This window comes from Panthera pardus, unplaced genomic scaffold, assembly GCF_024362965.1.
Source record: "Panthera pardus isolate Hobbes unplaced genomic scaffold, ASM2436296v1 HiC_scaffold_2, whole genome shotgun sequence".
Lineage (NCBI taxonomy): Eukaryota > Metazoa > Chordata > Mammalia > Carnivora > Felidae > Panthera > Panthera pardus.
Genome location: NW_026526765.1, coordinates 140,984,709 through 141,003,889, shown reverse-complemented (window position 1 = coordinate 141,003,889; position 19,181 = coordinate 140,984,709). Strand labels below are relative to the sequence as shown.

At 46.8% G+C, this 19,181-nt stretch overlaps 1 protein-coding gene across 7 annotated transcripts in view; it reads left to right on the top strand.

Moving 5' to 3' along the window:
- Positions 1 to 19,181, top strand: part of TNFAIP8 (TNF alpha induced protein 8) — a 131,403-nt gene that overhangs the window by 86,468 nt on the left and 25,754 nt on the right. Inside the window, exon 1 of one of the 7 annotated variants that reach the window (XM_019469580.2) lies at positions 6,374 to 6,503. The exons of 2 other annotated variants lie outside the window; for them this stretch is intronic. In XM_019469580.2, the coding sequence (XP_019325125.1) occupies positions 6,464 to 6,503 (40 nt within the window). In that variant the 5' untranslated portion in view covers positions 6,374 to 6,463. Of the gene's footprint in view, positions 1 to 6,373; positions 6,504 to 6,546; positions 6,755 to 6,805; positions 7,268 to 16,879; positions 16,899 to 17,021; positions 17,578 to 19,181 lie in introns of those variants that run through there. 4 more of the 7 variants (XM_019469578.2, XM_019469577.2, XM_053907540.1 and 1 more) reach the window with 4 other exon arrangements.

Sequence of the window (19,181 nt, the reverse complement as noted above, 5' to 3'; positions counted from 1 at the left end):
AGCCTGCAGCCTGCTTCGGATTCCGTGTCTCCCTCTCTCTGCCGTCCCCCGCTGTACTCTGTCTCTCTCCATCTCTCAAAAATGAATAAAAACATTAAAAAAATTTTTTTTAATTGTAGTAGTTTCATGTAACTGAATAAATAGAAGCTATTGAACGTATAGCTTATTTAAAGCATTGACCATCAGGAATGGAGTAACTTTCATGGGAGGCTGTGGTCTAAGCATTCAGACGGAGCGATTTGAGCAGTCTGTGCTAGCATCCTGGTCAGTTCGAACTCTGGAAGTCTCCCAGTAGAGTGGCCTTTGAGTTATTCTGCAAAATAAAGGATTTGAATTTCACATGTGTAGTTTCATAGAATGGGAAAGTCTAGTTAGAGGATACAGGGAGCATAGACTGCATTTACTGAGGTCCAAAGAACACAACTACTTAGTTTTGTAATCTTGAGCAAGGCATAGAGTTCTTTAATGACATATCTGTAAAATGGGTATGATGACCCAAGGGGGCTAACTGGGAAGTCTGAATAAAATCTTTTTTTTTTTTTTTAATAAAATCTATATAGGGGCGCCTGGGTGGCTCAGTCAGTTTCATGTCTGACCCTGGGATTTGGCTCAGGTCATGATCTCATGGTTTGTGAGTTCAAGCCCCTCCTCAGGCTCTGAGCTGGCAGAGCCAGCTTGGGATTGGAGCCTGCTTGGGATTCTCATTCTCTATCTCTCTCTCTCCTTCAAAATGAATGAATAAACCTGCAATAAAATCTATGTAAATGCAAGGCATCATCGTTAAGTATCATGAAAGAAAGACCATGCATCATACCTTCTTCAGATAATATTTTCGGGCCTGATTTTGAGTGTATGTGTATTTAGGCATCTGCTAAACACTTTTTTAGCAAGGAAGGAAGATTCCTTAGAAGAAAAGTAACACAGACAATGAAAGCTGAGGTAACAAGTGTATCCCAGATGTGCTGTTGTCTCCCAGTGTGTCCACCTCAGATGTCATAACTTCTTTCCATCCCTTCAGAATTGTCCACTCACACTCAGAGCATTAGTGAGGATGTGGGATTTGCTGAAGGTGTCACAGAAGGAGAATGAGAGGGTTTACCCATAGCACACTTCAAACTCCCAGGCAGGGCCCTGGGAGGCAGCTTCCCCCCTCTTCCATGGTCACACTGAATCCCAGCAGTTTTCCTTTTTTCTTTTCTTTTTTTTAAATAAAGTTTATTTATTTTGAGGGGGGGAGAGGCAGAGGGACAGAGGGAAAGAGAATGTCAAGCAGGCTCTGAGCGGTCAGTGAAGAGCCCTACACGGGGCTCGAACCCACGAACCGTGAGATCATGACCTGAGCTGTTATTGAGTCACATGTTTAATTGTCTGAGTCACCCAGGCGCCCCTCAGCAGTTTTTCTTGATGTACAGCAGTGCTTTGCCCCACTCTGAAGTCCCCAACCTCATCCCAGTACCCAGCAATGCATAAGCATCAGGCTCTTTCTCCACCTGAGAAGATACATAAGTGACCTCCACTATCAACGGAGAGCCCCCTTCTCCATTTCTGGTAAATAAAAAAAAAAAATGTGTTTTTAAGTTTGTTTATTTTTGAGAGAGAGAGCATAAGCAGGGGAGTGGCAGAGAGAGAGGGTGAAAGAGGATCCAAAGCGGGCTCCGCGGTAAAGCAGTGAGCCCGATGTGGGGCTTGAACCTATGAACCATGAGATCATGACCTGAGCCAAAGTTGGACACTCAACCGACTGAGCCACTCAGGTGCCTCCTAAATAAATATTTTCTTAAGGCACGGAGAGCAGGGCCAGGGTGGGAGGAGGAGAGGGCTGTGGGGAGAGACCCATTTAACCTCAGCCCTTTTTTCGAAGGTAAAATACAGAAATGTCTGGGAAGGATAACAAGGATGCAAAGCCTGTGGCCTCAACCAGGTGAGCCCAAGAACTCAGATCTTCAACACTTGTGAGGAGAGAGGCTGAAAGGCAGCTGTATGCGTAGAGCATGGCAGTCTTCTAGACACTTTCAAGAGTGTAGATGCAATCATACAACAGGAGTTGAGGAGAGCCTCAAAGTCAAGTAGCAGAAAGCCACTTTTTATACTAAGTAAACAACTTGTTCTTTTCTGCCTTAAAATGTCCTGTGTACAGGTTCAGTCTCCTGTCAGCAGTTTAGAAATAAAAAATACTAGGGACGCCTGGGTGGCTTAGTCAGCTAAGCGTCCAACTTCAGCTCGGGTCATGATCTCGAGGTCCGTGGGTTTGAGCCCTGCTGACAGCTTGGAGCCCGGAGCCTGGTTCAGAATCGGTGTCTCCCTCTCTCTCTCTGCCCCTCCCCTGCTTGTGCTCTCTCTTTCTCTCTCAAAAATAAATACACATTAAAAACAAAAAAAAAAACCTATTTAATACAATAGATGTCCTTATGATGTGGGGTTTTTGTGTCCTGAAAGTGTAGGTATATGACTAATTTATACAGATGCTTAGTATTTTTCACTGCAGAGAATGTACAGCATTGTTGACTATGAGCAGATACTTCCTGAGTAAGCCTCTCTTCTCTTCTTGATTCTGCTGGTCTTGTCCTTTGTGAGTCTGAAAACTTGCTGACCTTGTTGTTCTTAGCATACATCTGGACAGCTATAAGCAAAAGGCCCCAAAGCCCAGGCTTTCTTTCTTTTCTGTAAAACAGCTTTGTTGAAGTATAATTTAAGAGGAGAATTTTCGGGCTGTCTGGGTGGCTCAGTTGGTTCAGCGTCCAACTCTTGATTTTGGCCCAGGTCATGATTTCACAGTCCGTGAGTTGGAGCCCCACATGGAGCTATGTGTTGACAAAATGGAGCCTGCTTGGGATTCTCTCTCTGTCTCTCTCTCTCTCTCTCTCCCTCTCTCTGCCCCTCCCCCACTCATGCTCTCTCTCAAAAATAAATAAGTAAACTTAAAAAAAAAGATTTTTCTGCTGCTCTGTGATAAAATTCAGTTAAGAGAGTGTTAATAAACCTTCCTTAAAATCAAGGTCACTTGAAAGGCTGAGTTGTTTAGATCTGTGTTCAAGATTGCCAAAATTATACCAGTAAGCTCCACATGGGCAGAGTCCGTTCACATGTGATACATATACGTATTTGATAATGCCCGGATGAATAGAAAAACACCCAGAATCCTAGCCAGTATGTTAAGTCTCCCATCTTGACACAGAAGGCGGAAGATCCACTATTGGGCACGAGCAGAAGGTCCACACCGTGTGTGTAAGTGCAGTTTGGTTTTAAGTGACAAGGATTGCCAACTTAATTGCTGTTTTGTATCAGGTGGTCTATAATAATTGTTGGTGTGACCTCTAAGCATATTGCAGGACTAAAGCATCCTGGAATATTTATTTTTTAATTTTTTTTAAATGTTTATTTATTTTGAGAGAGAGAGCATGAGCAGAGGAGGGGCAGAGAAAGAGGGGACAGAGGATCCTAAGCGGGCTCTGTGCTGACAGCAGCAAGCCCCACGAGGTGCTCCAACTCAGGGGCCTGGAGATCATGATCTGAGCCCACATCTGACACTCAAGCAACTGAGCCACCCAGGTGCCCCTGTTGGAATATTTCTTAAACATCCAAGAGTGAACACATTCCACAGGAGGTAAATCATCATGAGTACTGGAGCATTATTCTCTGGGGGCTGAACAGGGACTAATCCCCTTTTGAATAAAAGCAGAGCCAAATCAAGATGAAGTGACTGACCGAGCATATATGGGAAATGACAGGGAAGTCCCAGAGAATCTGCTGTCCTTTGGCTTCACTTGTGGCATGGGGGGATGGGGCAGTGCACTTTGCCCAAGATTATACTGGCGACTGAGGGGCGTCCTTATCCCCATACAGTCTTTTAAAGTTTCTTTTTATTTTATTTTTATTTTAATAATTACTTATTTTTGAGACAGAGAGAGAGCATGAACGGGGGAGGGTCAGAGAGAGAGGGAGACACAGAATCTGAAACAGGCTCCAGGCTCTGAGCTGTCAGCACAGAGCTTGATGCGGGGCTCGAACTCACAAACTGCGAGATCCTGACCTGAGCTGAAGTCAGATGCCTAACCGACTGAGCCACTCAGGTGCCCCAAGTTTCTTTCTTTTTTTTTTAATTTATTTTGAGACAGAGATAGAGAGTGAGCAGGGGAGGGGCAGAGAGAGACCAAGAATTCCAAGCAGGCTCTGTGCTGTTAGCACAGAGCCCAACTAAGTGCTCAAAGCCATGAACCCATGAGATCGTGACCTGAGCTGAAATCAAGAGCCCAGATGCTCAACTGACTCAGCCACCCAGGTGCCCCTACAGTCTTTTAAAATATGCTGCATGTTCCTTACTCTTGAGCTGAATCTGGACGTTCTTCCCCAAGGTGACTGCTGGATTGCATTTAAATGCTAAACAAGTTTTTTTCCAGGTTTCCTGAGGATGGGGGTGGGGGAGCCACTGTTCAAAGATGGAGCTGCTACAGTGACTCTGAATTGAATTACGAGGCTGACGTGGCTGCCCTTGGACTGTTCATTCAGCAGCCCTTCTTCTCCTTGGCTAACCTGAGCAGGGCTGCAGGCCTGTTTGTGAAGCCGGTGTAAAAACAAGCAGAACATCAAGGGCATGTATTTTAACGCGTCTCATGTGGTTTGTACGTAACTGGACTTGCAAAAGGAGATTTAATAATTCTTATGAGGGCACTTTCTGCAAGAAGAGGCTGAAAATGAGCCCTGCCTGCAGGGGATTGGGCCCGGAATTTGGGTTGTCTGAGTCTGCGTAACCATCACCTTGAAAAAGGTGGCACACCTTAGTCCAGTTATAGATGAATGGGAGCTGTCTTACCGTGTGGTGCACAGCCCTGATGAGATCCTGTAGGGCCCCTGGTGGACATCTGCAGACATAGGGGCTGTGGTGAGGGAGGGGGAGGACCAATGATGTGTGTGCCAACAAGGGCTTCCAGAATGATTCCTCGGACAGGCCAGGAAAGGTCACTTCTTACTGGTGGGGGGAGCATTTCTTTGGGATCAGAATGGTCACGTCTCCTCCATTAAGTTTGAGGTTGCCGAGTGAAGGTCCACATCTTCACAGCTCCTGACTGAGAATGTATGGCAGAGGGGACCAGGCAGTGAACTGTGACTTTCGGAAGGATGCAGACTGTTACCCTTCAGGTGGTGAGGTCACTTTCCAGGAGAGGCTCCACAGCACTCATATTATCCAGATGTTTCTCCTCTTCTCTGGATTAGCTGTCTTTCTGTCATCATCCTGCCCTTTCAGTGAAATGGAGATAAAGGTCTGCTTAGGGTCTTAGCTATGTTAGAATCACTCAGTAATAGGAAGTGATTGCATATCTGGGCCTTATATTAATCTTTATAATCACCTTTACTGCTTGTGACTTGCATAAATGCTTTTTTCCTGTTCAAACCCAATATTGAAATAAAAAGTTCGAGCATCTTCTACAAAAATTTACTTTTAATGGTGCAATACTTTGTAATAATCTCTGTAGGACTTTATGCTTTTCAAATCATTTTTTGCTTGTATCACCTTACTTATTATTTTTTTTTTAATGTTTTCTAATTTATTTTTGAGAGAGAGACAGAGTGTGAGCAGGGGAGGGGCAGAGAGAGAGGGAGACACATAATCGGAAGCAGGCTCCAGGCTCTGAGCTGTCAGCACAGAGCCCCCGACGCAGGGCTTGAACTCACAAACTGTGAGATCATGTTCTGAGCCGAAGTCCAACGGCTAACCAACTGAGCCACCCAGGTGCCGCTTCTATTACCTTATTTAATACCAAACATAAATATGTCAAGTAAATACTATTTGTAATCCTCATTTTACATGTGAGGGAAGGGAGGCCCAAAGAGATTAATTTGCTGAAAGTCATTAAAAAATGATAAATTTTAATTCAGGTTCTTTAAATCCAGATCTTTTGTGTATTGTTTTCACCAAATTTACCTTAGTGCCTACTCTTGTGTTTTTGCCCATATAAAAATGGGAAATGAGGAAAAAGAAAGCAGGTGGAGAAGATACTTATTAAAAGAATATAACTTTTCTCAGAGTTCACCATCTTTCCGGTATGTTATTGGGGCATCTTTTGCCTTAGATTGGTGAGAAAACTAGTGCTCTGCAAAATACCTCCATTAAGACAGGTATCTCCATGTCAGCTCTAATCCACGACCCTCGGAAGGAAAAACCAAGGTTTCACCAAGTGAAGACGCCCACCTCTCAACCAATTGTAAGGAGCCAGTGGACCAGACCAGGGGGCAGAACTGAGTTCTCCTCCCCACGCTCTGCCAGACTTTCTACTCTATCAGCATTTCAAAAGCCGGAATACCGGCCTCCCCCTTTGGCATTTGGAAAGAATTTATCCCGCTTTGTCGACAGTAGCGCGGGAAGGGAAGGGCGCTCTCCGTTCCGAGGACCATCCTTAGAGCTACCTTGTAATGGAGCTGCTCCCGCGCCCGAGCTGGGGTTTGAGTAAGAGTGCTCGCCCGGGTTATGCTGAGTAAGCCGCCTTGTCTGCTTTTTCAGTGCAAAGGTAAGGGGTGGAGGCCAACCCCACTTTCTTCAAAAGGCCCTGCTCTTGGGCTGGTGAGGTTGCCTGTGCCTGGTGAAACTGGTCCTTCCAGCCACATGGACCAAGGGCCACGTTACTTTCCCCGCAAAAGGAACGTACAAACCAGAGCAGCTTCAACATCCTTATTTCTTGGCATGTCAGACCCCAAGACAAGGAAAGTTAAATGGGCGCCGAAAAATGTAACCCAAAGATCCAGGGGTATTTCTGTGACCGTAAGTGCATTTCTTATTTCTGTGCAATTGCAGCGCGCGCTGAGATGAGCCTTGTTGCTTTAGTTGCACATGTATTTCACAGGCTTAGCCAGCCTCGGTTACGTTTGCCCACGGCGCCCCTCGGCCCTGCCTGTTCCGAGAGTCGGGCTGCGGTCCTGGCCTCCACCCCACCTGCGTGCGCCTGGGCCCCGCCAGCCGCGCCAGGTCGCCTCCGCCCTGCGACGGGCCGGGTCCGCGCGGCCCCGGGGGCGGACTCCCGCCGCCCAGCCGAGACGCGATTCGTCACTCTTCTTTGCAGAAGTTTCCCCCTGCAAAAATCCCTGCACCAGAACCAGCCCTCCGCCCCGGGGAGGTTTTGATTTTAGTGGCTCCCCTTCCTTTTATTTTCTGTCGTGAGCGGGGTTTTGGCCTCGGAGCAAACTTGAAGCTCGTCTGAGTACATGTCAGCGGTAATCGCCCCTGCAGCCGGTTACCCTGACACCATGCACTCCGAAGCAGAAGAATCCAAGGAAGGTATGGCTTTGATTTCTTGGGGGTTGGTGGGCGGGGGGAGCGGCCAAGTCCCGCGGAGGAATGTGGAGGAAAGGCGTAGTAGGGGAGCAGATGGGAGTTTTACAACGAGCGGTGGCTACTTTGTCGCAGCTCAGCTAGAGCTGACTATACAGAGCCCTGTACCCTGCTCACCCCGCAGCCCCAACGAGACAAGGAGAGGACGAGTCCGATTTAGCGCAGGCAGCCCACTAAAAGCTGCTTTGTAGATTTGTCTGGAAAGGAAACGGCCCCAGTACTGACTCCAAGAATGCAAAATGTGCTTTGAAAAGCGCTTGCCTGCCTGCATTAGGACTTCTTTGCAAGAGCCCGAACAGTTGAGGGACCCTTAAAAAGGGTTTCAGAAATTGGAAACTCCGTGTGTTTCCGGTTAAAAGGGGAAGCCGAGTGAGGGGGAGAAGTGAAAGATCTTCATTTAGGGAATAGGTTAGTTGTTGTTTTTTTCTTTTTTTTCTTTACTGACTTTTCAGTGGTGAATTCATTTTGTTGGGGGCTTAAGGGAGCCCAGAGATGTGAGGGGCGTCTTGTGCAGCTTGTAAACTGAGGAGTTTGTTTCTAACTTCACCCAGGCAAAGGGTTTCCTTTACTCCTAACAGAGAACGGGTGACAGGGCTGGAAAAGCTCCAACGAAAACACAATTATACGCTGGTGTTAGTTCTGGGAGTTTATTTGTGTGTGAATGTTTGTATGCTTTGTTTCCTGAAACTCGATGTGTACAAAAGTCCTCTTGTAAGTGGGGGTGGGAGGGAGGAGAATTGGGGAAAATTAGAGAGTAGTAGGAGAGGAGACTGTTCATAATTATGAAAATTCCTTTTCTTTTGGAGCAGCCTCTTGGGAAACTGGTAGTTTCAAGTTAATGGCAGCAGCCGCTGGGAGCCTGGGGAGCAGAAAGGAACCCCATCATTTCTCCATTTGGTAGAGGTGAATGACTTAGGGAGATCCCTTCAAACTTGGCCTCTTCTGTCTTTTTACTGATTCCTTTCCCAAAGTAAAGCTCTGTGTTTCATAATGTGGTCTCTGGGGGCTGGTGTTTACCTTATTATGTGGTGTGGGGAAAGAAGTCAGTAAAAGAGGTTGTTTAATAGAAATATGAGGCTGTTGTGAATGAAAAATGACAGCCAGGAGCATTGTGTTTGAGCTTGATGTGGAGCGTGGGGGATTAATGTTTCCTGGCTGTGGCCTCTGTCTTGATGGAGCCATGTGCTGATGGCTGTTTTTTGTTTTTTGTTTTTTGTTTTTGTCTTTATAAAAGCAATTTATAGTAAGTCAAAGGTAGTCAAAGGCAGATAGGAAACAGGCTGAGAGAATCCAGCCTGGTGAACTCTTGTACTGATTACAAGTAATATTTAAATTGGCATTTTCTCCCAGGTGTGTTTTTCCTTTCTTTTGGGAAAGAAGGAGCAGGGGGGGAAGATGGAAAAAAACGTCATCGCAGAGTGTAGACTATATTCCTCTCGCGGCATCCACCTTGTTCTCTCCCGCCCAGCTCTCTGGATAGTAGCCTAAACACTGAGGGTGAAGAAGGTGCTTGATGGCCCCTCCCTACTAGGTCCTCCCCTTACTACCTCCACCTGCCATCATTTCCATTCTGCAGAACTGCAGCAAAATGGTCTGGACTCTGCTTTTTACAGAAGGCCCAGAATTTTAAAAAAATACGACATGAGGTGCTACAGTTTTACATTGATGGCGATTAGGGAAAGATATGGAATAACTCTGCAGGGAGATGGCGTGAATACTTTATTCACAGAATCATTGTCACTTCTGCCAGGAAATAAAGGGTGTGTTTGTGTGTGAGTGTGTGTCCATATCCTGGGCACTTCTTACAAGGCTGGGTATTAGCTGTAATCTAGAACCCTCTGTTTAGCTGTCACCCCCGGGATGTCTTTGAAAGGACTTACCCTGTGTAAAGTATTACTTTTTCTCTCTCCTCACTAGTCCTTTCCCCTCTCCTTAGCTTTTTTTTTTTTCTCTCCTGATAGAGTTGAGTATCTCATTTAGTGTGGCATTACCACAGGCTCTTCACACTGTCTACATTGCCTTGCGATAGTTGGTGCCTGACTTCCTATCATGGGAAATGCTTGTAAGTCATTATTCTGAGCTCCAGTGAGAGACTTATACTTTCTTTGGGTTAAATCTGAAAAAAATATCAAGTCGATTCAGAAGTCCTTAGAGGCCAACATATTTGTGTATGTGAATGAATGTGGAAGCAAATGACTGGGGATATTGTTAAGCCATCATAGCTTAGAACGCACTTGACTCTGTGCCAGGAGGGCTGAGATTCCATCCTCAGTCTATGGCCACCTCCTAAAGAATTGACTGAATTTTGCCTGCTTACAAATGAATAGGTGATTGTGCTTGAGTATTAAACAGAAAGAAATAATCCAGTCCTGATTTTATTAAAAGCTGAATGAATTTAAGATATATGGGCATGATGTGAATAAGAAAGCAAGAGAAATGAAGGACGAAACCCACTTTGCGAAAAAGGGGAAGGTCATAGAAAGGAAGACACCAACAGTTTCCAGTGGATGGCGGCTTCCTGAGAAGATAGGCTGACGGCCACATTTTTTGCGTTTAGGGGCATCCTGTTGAGTAAATTACTTAATTGTGAAATAGAAAAAATGAAGGGCGGCTCTGATCTCTGAGGACCTTTCTACTGTTAAACGTCATGGGATGCATAATTCCTTCGTCTAGGTTCTTGTAGCCTTGGTACCAGAAAGTAAGAAAGCCATTTTTTTATAGTTTTTTTTTTTAATGTTTATTTATTTTGAGAGAGAGAGAGAGATTGGGAGAGGGGCAGCAAGAGGGGGAGAGAGAGGATCCCAAGCAGGCTCGGCGCTGTCAGCACAGAGCCCAACACGGCGCTCGATCCCATGAACTGTGAGATCAAATAACCGGAGTCAAAATCAAGAGTCAGACGTTTAACCGACTGAGCCACCCAGGTGCCCTGTGAGGAAGCCATTGTTAAGGAGGGGTTGCTATGTGGGGACTCGGGAAAAAGTGACCCTGGAGCTGTGAGTGAGCTCAGCTCCTCCTCTGGGGCCCCTAATAGGTTTTACCCTGCCCTCACCCATTTCTCTCCTGCCTCCTCACCAGGCCTGCCATTAGACCATCCCTCAACTTCCTGCCCCCAGAGTGACAGACTCACCTTCACCCATTCCCTCCCTTTAGGTGTCTGTGGAGTAGGTGTCCTTCCCACAGCAGATGGCCACGCCTTCCACCTTGGGCTCCTCACCGCACCTGATGTCTTTCCTGGTTCTTTTCCATCAGCTTCCTAATTCAGAGTGTTTGCACCTGCTGGGCCTCCTGCCAGCTATCTCCTTCTCCCCACCTGACGTTCTTTTCACTTCCTTGGAGGGATTTGTTCTGAGCCTCCAGCCTGAATTAGGATCTGCCTTCTCTTAGAGCACCTGTTCTTGGCCTTGCCGTTACTGTTTAGCATCTCTTCTCCAGATCACAAGCTCTGGAGGGCAAGACCACATCTGTTTTCTTCCCCAGTGTAAGTGGTATGAGGTGATCATTTCCTATTCATACAGTCAGTGACTGAGCTCCATTCTTCAAGGTATCCTCAACACTTTGTCCAATTTTAGGCATTTATCTCTCCTTTATTTTTGTTTTAATTTTTTTTTAGTGTTTATTTTTGAGAGAGACAGAGCGTGAGCAGTGGAAGGGCAGAGAGAGAGACAGAGAGAGAGAGAGAGAGAGAGAGAGAGAGAGAATCAGAAGCTAGCTCCAGGCTCTGAGCTGTCAGCACAGAGCCCAACATGGGGCTTGAAATCACAGACTGTGAGATCATGACCTGAGTCGAAGTCAGACACTTAACCAACTGAGCCACCCAGGCACCCCTCTCCTTTATTTTTTAATTTTTATTAGAAAAAAAAAAATTAATGGGGGTGCCTGGGTGGCTCAGTCAGTTAGGTGTCTGACTTTGGCTCAGGTCATGATCTTGTAGTCTGTGGGTTCAAGCCCTGCGTCGGGCTCTGTGCTGACAGCTCAGAGCCCAGAGCCTGCTTGAGATTCTGTGTCTCCCTCTCTCTATCTGTCCCTCCCCTGCTTGTGCTCTGTCTCTGTCTCTGTCTCTCTCTCTCAAAAGTAAATTTTTTTACTGTTTAATTAATTTTTTTTTTTTTTTTTTGAGAGAGAGAGAGACCTGAGCCAAAGTCAAGAGTGGAACACGTAACCGACTGAGCCACCCAGGCGCCCCTGAAGACACAGTTTTGAAACTAAAATGTACTGAGGTCTTCTGTGTGCCAGACACAGTGCCAAGCAACTGATTATGTATCTCATTTAATACTTGTATAATAATCCCTTGTGTTGACTCCGCATAACAGTAAAGCAATCTGAAGTCCAGAGAGGTTGCAAACTGTGCCTAACATCACAAAGCTAGAAAAAGTGGAATCAGGGTGTGAATGGACGCCGACTATCCGCAGAACCCATGCTTTTAACCCTGACCTGCTACTCCTGGGAATGTCCCAAAGCTACCCTCCCCCCATCCTCAAGCTTGGCATTCAGGGGGTTGCTCCCTGTGGTCTGTGTTCGTTTGCACCCTGGCTCGGGAAGCAAGGGGTGGAGAGGCCAGGTGTTGGAGAAGAAAGAGGAGACCCAGGCTCTTTCCTGCCTCTCAGGGACACGGGTAGGGAGTCTTGAGTGCATTCTTCTCCCCTGGTGAGGGGATCTAGGAGCCCAGCAGGGCTGGTAGGGGGTACCTGGAGCCCACTGCAGTGGAGGGTTGGGGGAGACCCAAGCACCTTTGGGACAAGGTTTTTTGAGTCGCCAACTTGAAAAGGGAGTGTGGACTCCCCTGGTCACTGAGATGAAATAGGCTTCAGTTATGTGTGTATTAGGTTATCACAATTTGGTGACCTTATAGTATCCACTCGGCTTCAAGTTTCTTCAAAATCTGCAAGATGGGTATACACAGTGAGTGATCCTCAAGTCCGTTGTGATCTACTCAGTTAACTTGTCATGTCTCCTGGTGATGAATTAACTTGTTGGCAATATGCACAGACATTTACACTCTCGATGGTAGCCCTCCTCGGTTGAAATGTCATTTTAACAGGTAACTGACCTGTTCCTCAGTGACCGTATGGTAGTTTCTCAGGACTTCAGGTTACCTATGCTGAATCTGTCTCACCATGGTCTGCCCTCTCTGGGGTCCTCACTTCCCTGGTGGGTTTTCATGAAGCCTATTTTTTTGTTTTTTAAACCTTTATTATTATTATTATTATTTTTTAAGTTTATATATTTTGAGAGAGAAAGAGAAAGAGTGTGTGAGCAGGGGAGTGGCAGAGAGAGAGGGAGAGAGAGAGAGAGAGAGAGAGAGAGAGAGAGAGAGAGAAAGAATGAATGAATCCCAAGCAGGCCCTGTGCTGTCAGCACAGAGCCCAACACAGGGCTCAATTTCATGAACTGTGAGATCCTGACCTGAGCCCAAACGAAGAGTCGGGAGCTTAGCTGACTGAGCTACCCAGGCGCCCCTCAGGCAGCCTGTTGTGATCAATCAACTTGGCAGTCGGATGACTGAAGTCAGCCAAATGACAGGACAGAGGTATGCCTGAGGACTGACTCCTCATAGAGACTTCACACTAGAAAGAACGGGACCAACACCTGGCAGAGTATTTATCATAGGAGAGAACAGCTCACTTTTTCCATGGTGGTAACTTGTTCATCTCTTCTGTCACCAGAAAGCCACATTGGGTAGGGTCCTCGCTGCCTATGGACCTCATGAGGTGCGACAGCTTCTATAACAGCATTCCTTGCTAAGCATTACTGTACCGGTTTTCTCCCCTCTTCCCTCCCTGTGCCGGCCCTTCTCTGCAGATGGAAAGAAAAAGAAAGGCTCTGAAGAAATGCATGGCCCTGGGTGCGGCTGACCTTGATGTCATGTATAATGTAAGAGGTCCAGCATAGGGTCTAAAATACCAGACTTTGATGTGATCATGTTTCCTTTTATGTAGTCATTAGCCTTGGAGTACAGAGTGCTCACAGGGACTAAAAGTGGAACATTGGTTTAAAGGTCCTTGCCAAACCATCTTCTGTATGGTGGACATCACTGATGACCCGACATTGTTCCACACCCCCGGCTTCAGGGTGTCTGGGCCTTTTTCTTCCTCACTTCTGAAATTTTCATCAGACTGAATATGTATCACGCTTTTCTGGTCCCCGAACTATGACACCAGTAAGCAGTCAGGATAACGTAGATGATTAGGTTCCCTGTTCCTGGCTGTGGGTAATCCAGCAAACAGCCCAAAAAGTGGGCAAGTGCCAGAGCATGCAGTAGGGCCAGAGAAATCTCCAGACCCAGTGATTTCCCTTCAGAGTAACGCAGAGTCACTCGATCTGCCACAAACTGTTTATTTGTCAACATTTCCATCTGTACGAGAAGGATGCTGACAACTTGGAAAAGAATGAGTTGAGCTTCGTCGTATACCTCTCTTCATTTAGTGGGTTGTGCCTAAAATGATAGCGTAAGCTGCATTTTAAAAAAATCAACTCACTGGGGCACCTGTGTGGCTCAGTCATTTAAGTGTCTGACTCTTGATTTTGGCTCAGGTCATGATCTCACGTTTCGTGGGATCAAGCCCTGTGTCAGGCTCTAGGCTGACAGCACGAAGTCTGCTTGGGATTTTCTCTCTCCCTCCCTCTCTCTGCCCTTCCCACTCACTCTCACTCTCTCTCTCAAAATAAATAAACTTGAAAAAAAATCAACTCATTGTGTCTGTCTGTAATATTTCAGGAAGATCTGCGGTAAGGAGACTTTGTAATTAAAATGATTCTCCTCCAGACACAAGTAAAATCACCACGATTTAGAGTTAAAAAGCAACAGCACACATTCTTTTATCTTACCTCTTATTTTAGAGATGCAGAACTGAGGCCCAGAGAGGTAATGTCCAGGCCCTATCAAGCACCGCACCCCTCTTCCCCCTCATGCCTGTTTGGCCAACAAGAAGTTTTGCAAACATAGGTTTTTTGCATCCTGCATTTGTTCATGAGCTCTCCTTGAGGCAGGACGGACCTCATCTGTTTGTATGGCTGCCGTTCACCAGCGTTGGGGGGAATTTACAAAACCTAAAGGGAGTGGTTGAACACCTGAAGATTTCCTATTTCACCTTCTCCTAAGTGGATAACCAGTGAGGAAGATGAAGAGGCACTGTGAAGTAAAATTGAGCTCTGCACATAGGTCTTGTTCACTCCCTGGTGTGGAAAGTGGGAGAGTCCAAGTGAGAGGCGATTACACAGTGAGCTAATTTGTTTTCATTCCTTTGAGAAGAGCATCATTCAGGGAAATTCACCATTGAGGGTGCCGGTTGGGCAGGGGCGCTCTTGTGGGGAGAACGTGTGCACCTGTGTGGGTGTGAAGCACTCAGACACCGGACGGGCGGCTGCAGTAACAGATGGGCGCCCCACAGTCTCGTTTTCCCCAGGGCCCCGCAGGCCTGGTGCATGCTGGGAGTCAGCCCGCGGCTCCCGCGGCCGCTGACCAAGGAACCTGAAAGAACAATTACTTCAATCTTGTTCTAAGAGTTTAAGAAGCTTGAAGAAGAGTTGTGCTGCAGTGCGTCCTGAGTGACTAAACTGCTGAGTGGGCACTGAATGTCTCAGAGGTGTTTCTCTGGGGATCTGCAAGCCTGGGCAAAGCCTGTGTTGCTATTAAGTGGTACCTTGTGGTATTTATGTTTATTTTTTTTATTTTTTTTTAACGTTTATTTATTTTTAAGAGACAGAGAATGAGCAGAAGAGGAACAGAGAGAGAGAGAGAGAGAGAAGGAGCCACAGAATCCAAAGCAGGCTCCAGGCTCTGAGCTGTCAGCACAGAGCCTGATGAGAGAGATGGGGGTTTGGTGTTTGTGTGTGTAGTACCATCTGTGCGCATACTTGGGAATACGCTCTCCGGGTTTGTGGTGACAAGATTTAATTTTGTAAATAACTGGGAGCAGACTTTCTCCCAAGGAAATGGTGAAATGCCCTAAGTGACCATGACAGCTTTAGGCTCCCGAAGCCTTAAGACCTTATTGCCTGGGGTCCCTGCGTGGCTCAGTCGGTTAAGCGTCCGACTCTTGATTTCCGTAGAGCCTAACATGGGGCTCAAACTCACGAACCGTGAGATCATGACCTGAGCTGAAATCAAGAGTCGAACGCTTAACTGACTGAGCCACCCAGGCGCCCCGAGAAGCCGGTTTTAGAGGCCAGGAGAATGAGACAGTGGTCAGCCACGTCTGAGGAGAGGCTTTGCTGCCTTCTCGTTGGGGTCTCAGCAAATGCTGAGAGCCTAAGATCTCATCTGCTAAGGGATTAGACCACATCGTGAACATTCAGTCAGTACTGCGTGGGAATGAGGGAAGGTGTGCAGGCTGTGGGGTGACTGTCCCAGCTCTGAGCAAGCGCCTGTCTCCTGAGGAAGGGCTACTCCCATCATCTCCATTGGTGCACACCTTCAAATCTCAGTTGCCCCCTGATTCCTTTCTTGATCTGCATCCCGCTCACCTCAGCCCTGTCTCTCTCTGTGGCGTTGGCACCGTCAGCCCTGGGTGCCTGAGGCTAACAAGTGAATCCTGGCAGGAAATTTAATCCAGCTCTTCACACCAGGAAGAAGCTTTGGCCAACCTGAGAATTAGAGAATGTTTCTAGCTTCCCTTTCGCCTTCACATCCTCTCCCCTCCCCCCCACCCCATGCCTTTTCTTCCTGAGGGCCTGTCTTAGAAATCTACCGATGTATCTGCCAGGGACACCCTAGATTTGACAGACTTTCGTCTTATACGTATAACGTAGGATTTGGGCCACACTAAGTGGTTGAGCCATCCTGAGAAATTTTATGTTTCTTCTGTTGGTCACAGCAGTGGGAATATGCTGGTCCCTTGTGAGAGCCGATGAGGGGATGCGTGTGTCAATGATTAGACAGCTTCACTCAGCAGGTGCTGGGTGAATAAGGAGGTTTATAATGACACCCAATGACAGAATGCGTCCAAGGCCTGCCTAGGATATTCAACCTGATGAAGGCCTCAGTGCACGTTCTGTAGAGAGCACGGAAGGGTGGGCTTGTCCCAAGGAATTTCTTTTGTTCTGTGAAGTTATTCGATAAAAGTGAGATACTACTGCACTGACTCTGCTCTTTATTGTAAAGCGCTTATAACACCGTTTTCTCCTTTCGAGGTTTAAAATTAAAATGAAGTCAGTTACGAAAGAGCTAGCATGGCAATGGACCCCTCCCCAGGATCCCGAGTCTAAATGTCTGACTCCAGTCCTCCTGAGAAAGGAGATGATAGTCAAAGAAGAGGTCTCTTGGGAGAGTTTTCAAGGAGTTAGCCTTGAGGGGCAAGTCACATGTACTGAGCGGGAACAGAACCCTTCTAGAAAACCAGAATAGCAAGGAGCTTTGAGGGAGCGGCCACTGGACAGATTTCAAAATTTCAAGGGAACAATGAGGAAGAAATCGTGAGTGGGAGCCTTGTGGAGAGGGAGGGGGCGGGGATCCAGCCCTGATGTGGAGGTTCCAAGGGCAGGGGTAGGCATGTGGAGAGACAGGAAGGGAGGAGTAAGGAAGTAACTCTGGAACGAGAAGGGAAAAAAACAAAAACAAAACTTGGGCAAAACGAGAGAGGTGAGCAGTGGTGTAACTGAGATAATGGGATAAGACGTTTTGACAGTTTGGTCTGTTGGGGTGTGAGTTAACAGTAGGCGGGAGGGTGAGCTGGTCTCCCAAGTAGGAGGCCCACTTGGAGGCAGCGGAACAGTGGCCTGTGGAGGACACAGGAGCTCTGTGGCTCTTCCCGGTGGGTGGGATGAATGCCAGGCCCATAAACAAGGACGTGACACTGAGGAATGCTGCTGCCTTTCCAACTGCTGAATCGGGGCCAGTCAGAAGCCAGGGCTGTGTTGTCTTGGCTTGGATTTCTAGCGACGCTCATGCCGGGTTATAAAAATGATTTCCTCAAAGAGCTTGCAAATGGCAGACGATGAGTTAGAAAAAGGCAGGAAAGCCAGCCTGTGGGAGTCGTTTCAGAGCCCTCTGCCGGGTCGTGCCATTCCCTTTTCCAGAAGGCCTTCGGGTGAATGGCGGTTGGAGGAGTAGAGATCAGTCACCCCCTCCCAGTAAAGCTGTCCCTCCCTTCTGGGGGGTCCACAAACTAGCAAGTCTGACGGTAAGCAGGCTCACTGAAGAATTTCAGGCTGAGGGGTTTTTATGGGTAGAACTGGTTTAAATTATTTGGCTCGCTCGACCATAGCTGACTTGATGATCTGACTGATAACCCCAGACGCACAGGAGCAACTGCACAGGAGTGAGTATTTGACGATCCTGCTGCGGCCCTCCATCCCAGCATGCTTTGCGGTTGCCCCCTCGGTGCCTGGGGTGCGGGCGTGCCGGGGGGGAGGGGGTGCTGCGCCTCAGGTTTCTCTGTGATGGCACTTGGGCTGGCTTGTTGTGACACGCGTAAGGGTTAATCAAGTAAAATTATAATTGCCGTGGGGAGAGCCAGCCTCGCTGAAGCCTGACAGCCCTCAGGGTGGCCCGGGATAAGGTCCTTCTTCCCATCCTTAATTGTTTTCCTCTGTTTCCCAAACATGCGTTCTTACTGTCACACGGTGGTGGTAGACCAGTGGATAAAAGTTTACCTTTCTGCTCTATATTTCAGTCCTCTGCATTCATGGTTTTGTAAAATTCTCAGGCGGCCCTTCCTTTACCCTAGAATTAGACCATATTAAGAGAAAGGAGGATTTCGTTGCTGCTGCTTAGTTCCCTGAGATAGTCTACAGTCTTTGGACACTTTTGTAGATGAAGATGTGGGCTGTCACTTGCACTATTAATCTTTTTTTAATTTTTTTAATGTTTACTTTTGAGAGAGAGAGACTGGGGAAGGGGCGGAGAGAAAGGGAGACACAGAATCCGAAGCAGGTTCCAGGCTCTGAGCTGTCAGCACAGAGCCCGACCGGGGCTCGAACTCAGTGCGGTGAGATCATGACATGAGCTGAAGTCTGACGCTTAACCGACTGAGCCACCCAGGCACCCCACTTGCACTATTAATCTAAAGGGTAGGAGTGAGAGAGCTGTTATATTTGGTAGGGATGCTAGAATAGTCCAGAAACTACCAGCAAATAGTCTCTTAGAATAATATTGTCTGTTGTTCTTTCATTTTTTTTTTTCTCCATGGCACCATCTATCCCTCTTCTGTGAAATAGTCAAACCTGTTTTCTTTGTATATCTTTTAAAGCTTCAGTTAGCCAGATTTTTTTTCCCTAATGTTCGATGCTGTTTTTTATTCCATGAATAACTCAATTCACTAAATGTAGGCAGCTACTAAACTTGGCAGATTGTTGCCATCTTCGTGCCCCTGGACAGGAAGTGTTCTGTATAGATATGACTAACCAGTTTCCAGGCTTAAAAATAAAGTGGGGGATTTCTGGACAGAATAGGTCTTTGTCAGTCATTTCAACATGCCCGCTAAGTATGAAGCTCCAAGCCAGCCACTTAGCTCTCTCATTTTTTCCGTGCTCTCACTTCACCTGACATTTTCTGTTATACAGATTGAAACTGATTTTATGGTGTTCATTCATTTTTAATGAACTAAGAGGGTATTTGAGTTGTCATGAGAATCTGCGAGAGTCCTTATTCTCTCCTTGCTGCCTCTTTTATCTTGAGCTCCTTTTAAATCATCACCCTCCCGAAGTACGTAATGGGGAAATGGCGTTGGCACCTGGGCAGCTCTACATACTATGTCTCTTATGTTCTTGAATCTAAGGCCCAATGGAAAGAGCCCTTTTTTCCCCAAAGTTACTTCCAGTGAATGTAGTGATTCTTAAATTTCTTTTGTCATGAAGCCCCTTAACTGCTTTGGAAGAATTATACCATTTTTTAAAATGTTTATTTATTTTTTGCGGGGGGGAC